Source organism: Labeo rohita, chromosome 1 (genome assembly GCF_022985175.1).
Source record: "Labeo rohita strain BAU-BD-2019 chromosome 1, IGBB_LRoh.1.0, whole genome shotgun sequence".
Lineage (NCBI taxonomy): Eukaryota > Metazoa > Chordata > Actinopteri > Cypriniformes > Cyprinidae > Labeo > Labeo rohita.
The window spans coordinates 15,237,610-15,245,109 of NC_066869.1; the positions used below are offsets into that span (position 1 = coordinate 15,237,610).

Sequence of the window (7,500 nt, forward strand, 5' to 3'; positions counted from 1 at the left end):
TGCCGTATGTGCTAGTCTGCACAGTAACGCTCTGCTCGGAGACTGACTCTCCGCTCCTTTAGTGCCTCACATTTACAGTCTCCACCCTCGACATCTCGGCAAATAATCCCGCTTGCATGAGCCCAAACCTCCCCGGTTGTGTTGTCTCACAATAACGAGCCTTCATCAAGCATTTCGTCGGGCCTTAAACACCCCCTTAAAAAGACAGAGAGAAAAACAGGCAACATTTTATTTCTCCAATGGTCTGAATACACTTTCCGCCTTTATGAACCATGTGTGAGAACTGCGCCGAGCTGCTGGAGGTGCTCAATGAGAGTAAGTCAACAGCATTTGAATGTTTTTTTGTGTGTTTGTTGTGTTTTTGTAGTTGTTTGCAGCAAGTTGTTAGCATGACTGTCCGAGCATGCGGCTCACTGCCTCGATTCAGCGCAGATTTTTCTGTTTAATATTTGATCTTTCACACTTTTGTCAACGTGTGCATTTAAAAGAGCGTTCGAACAGCTTTTGGCTGTCATCATCTGTCTTTTGTTTGATTTGGATATCTGTTTTTATTAACGCAATGCTAGTTGAACCTGTTAGCCCCTCACCATTTCAGAATTAAACCATCAAACAAGAGCAGCTACAAAATCGCCAGTTTATTTTAATCAGAAACGTCAGAAAACACTATTACGTGTGTTTAACATCAGCTCGTTTTCGTTTGTTTGGAAGCTGATGGGAAGTTGAACTGACATTAGCATTAGCATTAGCCTTAAGCAGAAGTGTTTTTGACATTGTCATCCTTCAAAATGCACACAGATCAACATCTGATCACCCAACACGATCCACACTGCAGTGTAATTCTGCTTGAGCGAGTGATTTATGAGGGTTAATGCGATCTGAGGGTCGTGATGTGAGTTTTTAGCAGTCTTTGGCCCGCTGATGCCTGCTGGACAGGAATCAGACAGTATTTGTGTTTGTGTGCTTTGTTGGATGGAGAGAGTGTGATGTGGATTAATGCGCTTACTTTGCTTCAGCACTGATGTCTTGGCAAGACAGTGACTGATGGTGATACTGTGGTACTTTGATATAATAAAGGACTACCATGGCATATATGTTAAAAAGCATCACTTCACTATGGTAAAGTCCTGGTGCTGGTACCGTTACGTGCTGTTATGATCGTGCTGAAGGTTGTTTCCATGACATTTTGAAGACTAATTGTGATAAATGTTAAAATATATCCTGTTATCATGATAAATTCCTCTCTGCTGAAACAGTTATCATGTCAGATGGAAGGTGACCGAAGGTTTACCGTAGTATTGGCATGATTCTTTAAAAAAAATACCTTGAAATTACTATGATACATTTAAAAAAAAAAAACTTTCACATAATACTGTTGTTCTTTGAGAGATACTGTGTTTCTGAATGATTGCCACATTGATTATACCACGGTATATGATTTATACACCTGAACTTTCATGATATAGAAAAACAAACATGGCATTACTATATTACCATGTTATAAAAACACCAAACTATTATGTTACATATCAGAAAACATGACATTATTATGTTAAATCTCTATTGTCTAAATAATGTCAGGTGGTACTTTAAGATATAGAGGGTTTGCACTTTCGTCAAGGTTTGGAGATACACGGATGTAAACAACAGCATGGATTGCACGGTTAATGCAATACTGAATACATTGTTCTGCTAATTTATGCTGTGTAAACCATGTAAACAATGTGTGCAAGCTGCTAAATCATATAGTGAAGGACTTAGTAAGCAGGAAAGGGTGCAATATTTTGACAAACCGAAGTTAATAGGTGGTAAAGATGCATACAAGCAGTATTAATTAAGAAATTAGCCTAATATTTCACCTTCCTGACCGGAAACGATAAGAACAAACACGAATGTTGTCAAGATTCTTGGCCAGAAATCCTAGTGGAGTTTGGCCAACCACAAATGCCTTTTGTTTCTCAGGATTTTTGCACTCTTTTCCTTGATTTGTTAGGACTTTTGGCGGTCTGTAATACTGAAATTGTGTTTCCCGGGTCTGACCGATAAGTACAGCCCAAAACATGACAAGAACTGACTATTTTCAGCAGCAAATATGCAAGAATATGTAAAAAATATGTTTTGTTCAGTTCACTGGCATTGCTAATGTTCTGTACCACCAGTATGGCCGATTGATGATGCATCGTGCCACGCTGACCATGGTATTAGATAGTAATATGATGTTTTGTTCTACATTAGCATGTTAATTTAACTGTATGTTACCATATTCTGAAAACACTGTACTACTATGATACATGTCAAATGACATTACCATGGTAAAGTCCAAGCACACATGTTATGATGTCTGAGGATACTTTGATATATTTGGTGGTGCTGAATAATTGCATAATTGATATACCATGGTATTAGACATTACTTTAAGTAATGCAGTTGAATGTTAATATCAAAAAAAAAGATATTACTATGTTACCATGTTATAAAATCACTGTTACGTAGCATACCGAAATAACAAAATACAAAATGCATGGCATTAGTATAGTAACATGTTTAACATGTTAAAAACCTAATCATAACATGTTTTTTTGCACTTAAAAAAGAATTTGCTTCTTTTATTATGTTAAATTAAATTGTTGTTGTGCTGTCATCACTTGTCGACTAGAATGTAATGTTGTTTTTATTTCCATGTGATTTTTGTGCAAATCTGCTGTGATGTATTATAGAATTGTATTAGCATTGCATTAAGATTTATGCGTGCCAACAATTTGGTAGCAACTAATAGGGCTGGATGATAAAAGAACTAAATATGTACTTGCTGCTGCTGCTATTAGTGAGTGATTTCGTAGTGTGTTTGTGCATTAGCATGTGCGTTTTTGGCCTTCAGGCATGTCTGGTGTCTGTACCCCCCCTCATAGTGAGTGGCAGGCCCATATGTGCATGTGCAGCTTAACATCTGACCCCGCAAACGTTGTGCTGTGTGTAGATAGACAGCAGACCCACCCTTTAATTGTGTGGGCCAGTTTGACAGTGTTAATCTGACACGGCGCGCTGCCTGTTTGTGTTCAGGAGAGAGCTTAAATGCGCTCTTAAGTGTTTGTGTGTTAGTGTGTGTACTCCCTGTACTTGTCAGCAGAAGTGTGTTTATGCACACTCTGTAATTTCACATTTTATGAAAGGTCAAAAAAAAAAAAAGCCAGACAGTCACTAAACCAGTTGTGCTAGACGTCATAAAAAGATATGAATCACAGGGCATTTTAACTGGATTTTAAAAGTGCTTCTATAAAATAGATCTGTCATTATTTACTCATTCTCATGATGCTCCAAAACCTTTCTTTCTTAAGTGAAATGCAAAAAGAAGAATGTTCATGCAGCTCTTTTCAATGCAGCAGAGGTAAACCGTGACCAGGAGCTTTAATTCTTTGAAAATGACCAAAAATGTGACGTAAACGTAGTCTGTATGAGTTTACAACTCTCAGATGTAGCTTGTAAATTGTAACTGTAAATAAGTCAGACAGACTACTTTATTTTTTGAGCATGACTCTATAAAATAAGAGCAGCATGAACATTCTTCAAAATATCTTCTTTTCTGTTTCCACAGAAAAAATAAGGTCATACAGGTTTGGAACAACACAAGGTTGAGTGAATGATGACAATGTGTATTTTGGGTGAATTCCTATAAATCAATAAGGTCAGGCTGAATACTGTAATTCAGTCGTGTCTGTGAGTGCAGTTTTACTCTTTCTTCTCTGCTGTGAGACTTTGAGGGATTTTTGGTGCTTTTGTGGTTTCGAGTTTTCAGCTTTGATAACAGATCCTCATATCACAGCGCTGTCAAACGGTTTCTCAGTCCATGAACACAATGCCCTGGATTGTTACTGTAGAGCTGTGTGGAAACGGCAGAGAAGAAAAAAGACAGGAAAGCCGTTTTACAGAAAGAAAGAACGAAAATCTCATGTAGGTCAAGGCTAACCAGCTGCTCGAGTGAACTTTACAACCCCAAGGTAGCATTCCCGAATCCAGCAACTCCCTCGTCACTGTGGAAACCATTAATTGTGCTCTAGAGTGTGTGTGTGTGGCTGGGATAGAGCACCTAAAGGGATGTTAAAGTCCTGCATATCAGAATGTCATGTGATCATCTGTAATGATGGCAGCTGATAAAAGATCGGTGATTCCCACGTCTAATGTTAGTGTGAAAATGTAAAAAATCAAAAAGGTTTGCCATTTTACAGATTTAACAGACTTACAGTAAAAATGTGTATTTCATTAACTGAAATAATGATAATATACCAAATGACTAAAGTCTGTTTTTATACTGACAACTACCTTAAAAACACAGGTGTGGAATCAAAGGTAATCACAAGTAGCTTTTTGTAAACACTCAATCAATTAGTATTTACTGAGGTAAATATAATATATAGAAAGTGCACAGTGTCACAAACACAAAAAACATTATGGAAACATTATGACACTAAAATAATGCAGTTAAAGATGAAACACAACACTAATGCATATAAGTGATACAAAAAAACTAAGAAGAACTATAATTATTTCGGTGAAAAAACAATAAATGTGTCACACAGGGATATCTGGGAATGTCAGCTGTGCATTCAACAGAATTGTACTGTAAAATTACATGAAGTATCTCATTAGCATTTACAGTTTTTCAGTGTATACCGTTAACCTGTTAACAGGTTTTCACCGTAGCATTTTTGCAGTCTTTCACCATTAAAATTGCACTCATTTTTACAGCATGAGAGTGCTGTCTTGAACAGGACGTTCTGTTTTGACTGTTCTCTGCCAGTTTCACTGGTTTTCATTTGATGTACTGTGAGCTTGGATTGTTTTATAGATTTTTATTTTTTTTTTGGGATGTATCACTATTTCTCTTACTTAAGGATTTGAAAAAAAAACTATTAAGCCTTTGTAAGTTGTCTTTCAGTGTTTGTGCTTTTTTGCTGTATCTCTCTAACACTGATTTGACCCCCAGACAGCTCCAGGACCGTGTAGGCACTTCATTAACAGCTTTCGTTTTCTCTGTGTGTGTCTCAGTCTCGGATGCAGACAGCTCAGACGGCCTGCAGCTGAAGAAGGAGCATGCCTTAAGAGTCTTCACGTACATCAGCACATGGACACAGAGGTCAGCACTCAGTCATTCACATCATCATTCACTTCATTAACGCTCTCAAACATTCAGTTACTAACTTATTACTCGGTTTGTTTGTTTGGTAGAATGTTTGCTCATTTGTTCACTTTTCAGTTGCTCATTAATTCAGTTCCCTTATTGACTTCTCACTCACTCGCATGTTTATTCCTAACCTGTAACTCAAACAGTGTCATTTTTTTTTATTCATTCAGTCACTGCAAACTCATTCATTCATTCATTCATTCATTCAATCAGTTGCTTGCAGATTCATTCACTGATTCATTCACTGATGCATTAATACTTTATTTATTAATTTATTCTCATTCTCTGATTGGTTTGATTTTACTGATTTGCTCATTTGTTTATTCTTATTTACTCCCTGGTTCACTTATTGATTCATTCTTATTCGCTAAATGGCTTGCTCATTCATACATTTTTTATTCTGCCACTGATTCACTTACTGACTCATTCATTCTCATTCGCTTACTGATTCACTAAATTACTTGCTTATTCATTCATTTTTCATTCTGTCACTAATTTACTTACTGACTTTATTCTAATTCACTCGCTGATTTGTTCACTGACTTGCTCATTCTCATTCACTTACTGATTCACTCACTGACTTGCTCATTCATTCATTCTCATTCACTTACTGATTTGCTCACTGATTCACTCACTGACTTGCTCATTCATTATTATTCACTTACTGATTCACTCACTGACTTGTTCATTCCTTCATTCTCATTCACTTACTAATTCACTCACTGATTTGCTCACTGATTGGTTCATTCATTCATTTTCGTTTACTCACTTGATTGGCTCATTCATTCATTCTCAGTCACTTACTAACTTGGTTACTGACTCGCTTATTCATACATTGAATGTCAGTGAGTGAATTAGTGACAGAATGGCAATGTATGAATAAGTGAGTCAGTAAGCAAGTGACTGAGAATGAATGAATGAGCAAATCAGAGAGTGAATGAATGAGTCAGTGAGTGAATCAGTGACAGAATGACACTCATACGATTACTGATTCGCTCAATAATTCTATCACTGATTCGCTTATTCATTCTCATTCACGTACTGATTCACTCACTAATTGCTCATTCATTGATTCTCATTCACTTACTGATTTGTGTACTGATTCACTCACTGACTTGCTCATTCATTCTCATTCACTTACTGATTCACTCACTGACTTGTTCTGAATCACTGAGTGAATGAGAGTGAATAAATGAGTCAGTGAGTGAATCATGACAGAAGGAACTCTCATTCACTTACTGATTCACTCACTGACTTGCTTATTCATTCTCATTCACTTACTGATTCACTTACTGACTTGTTCTGAAACAGTGAGTAAATGAGAGTGAACGAATGAGTCGGTGAGTGTATCGTGACAGAATGACACTCTCATTCACTTACTGGTTCGCTCACTGATTCTATCACTTATCTGCTCATTCATTCATTCATTCTCATTCACTTACTAATTTGTTCATTTGTTCATTCGTTCGCTGATTCACTCGCTGATTCATTCAATCATGTTTTTTTTTTTACTCCACCCTGCATCATTTTGTTGTTATCTTTGTCATGACTGCTTTTCATGGATTAATTTATGATTTGTCTTGTTTGGCCTGTTGTTTGGATTCGATTTAAGATGTCAGATGTGTTAAACAGAGCTGACTGCACAACAGTTTCTTTAGTAGCTGAAAGCACCGTTAAAGTAGCTCTCTGTGTTCGTCTACAGGCAGTGTCTGTGCTGTTTCAAAGAATACAAACACCTCGAGGTGTTCAGCCAACTGGTTTATGCCCTCATTAACTTGGTCATTGCCCAAGTAACCAACCTTAGGGACCGTCTACGTAGTGGCCATGGCAACACTAGGACTGAAGGGGCGGAGTCCGAATGGGGCTCTGCCCAGCCACAGCCGTCGCCCAGTGAGGACGAGCCACTGAATGTGGAACGGGACTCGGCTGAAGAGGACGGCGGAGTGGAGGATGGAGATCAGCACAAGAACCAAAACCAGGGGATCAAACCGGATCCCCAGCCCAAGCTCAGCGAACCCACAGTGGGGGGCGAGAGCGGGAACGAGGGCAGCCTGGACCCATTTGCATCCTGGAGCACAGAAGACCAGGAGAAACTGCTGCTGTGCGCTGCCAAGATCTTTCAGATCCAGTTCCCTCTGTACACGGCCTACAAACACAACACGCACCCCACTATAGAGGTAATACACACTCGTGTAGGCGACAGTCTGGATTCCAGAACATGCTTTGAGGCATTTAATTTCATGCTGACTTTAAATAAAAATGTAATGAAAAGTGATCCAAATGAACCAGCTTTGATTTGACTCAAAACATTTGATTCTTTACTC

The 7,500-nt window shown here is 38.1% G+C and overlaps 1 protein-coding gene across 1 annotated transcript in view; it reads left to right on the plus strand.

Moving 5' to 3' along the window:
* usp34 (ubiquitin specific peptidase 34) overlaps positions 1-7,500 on the plus strand; it is a 49,114-nt gene that overhangs the window by 7 nt on the left and 41,607 nt on the right. The window contains exons 1-3 of the mRNA XM_051107208.1: positions 1-315; positions 5,041-5,128; positions 6,879-7,353. The exon at positions 1-315 is cut by the window's left edge and continues 7 nt beyond it. Of these exons, the coding sequence (XP_050963165.1) occupies positions 273-315; positions 5,041-5,128; positions 6,879-7,353 (606 nt within the window). The 5' untranslated portion in view covers positions 1-272. The remainder of the gene's footprint in view (positions 316-5,040; positions 5,129-6,878; positions 7,354-7,500) is intronic.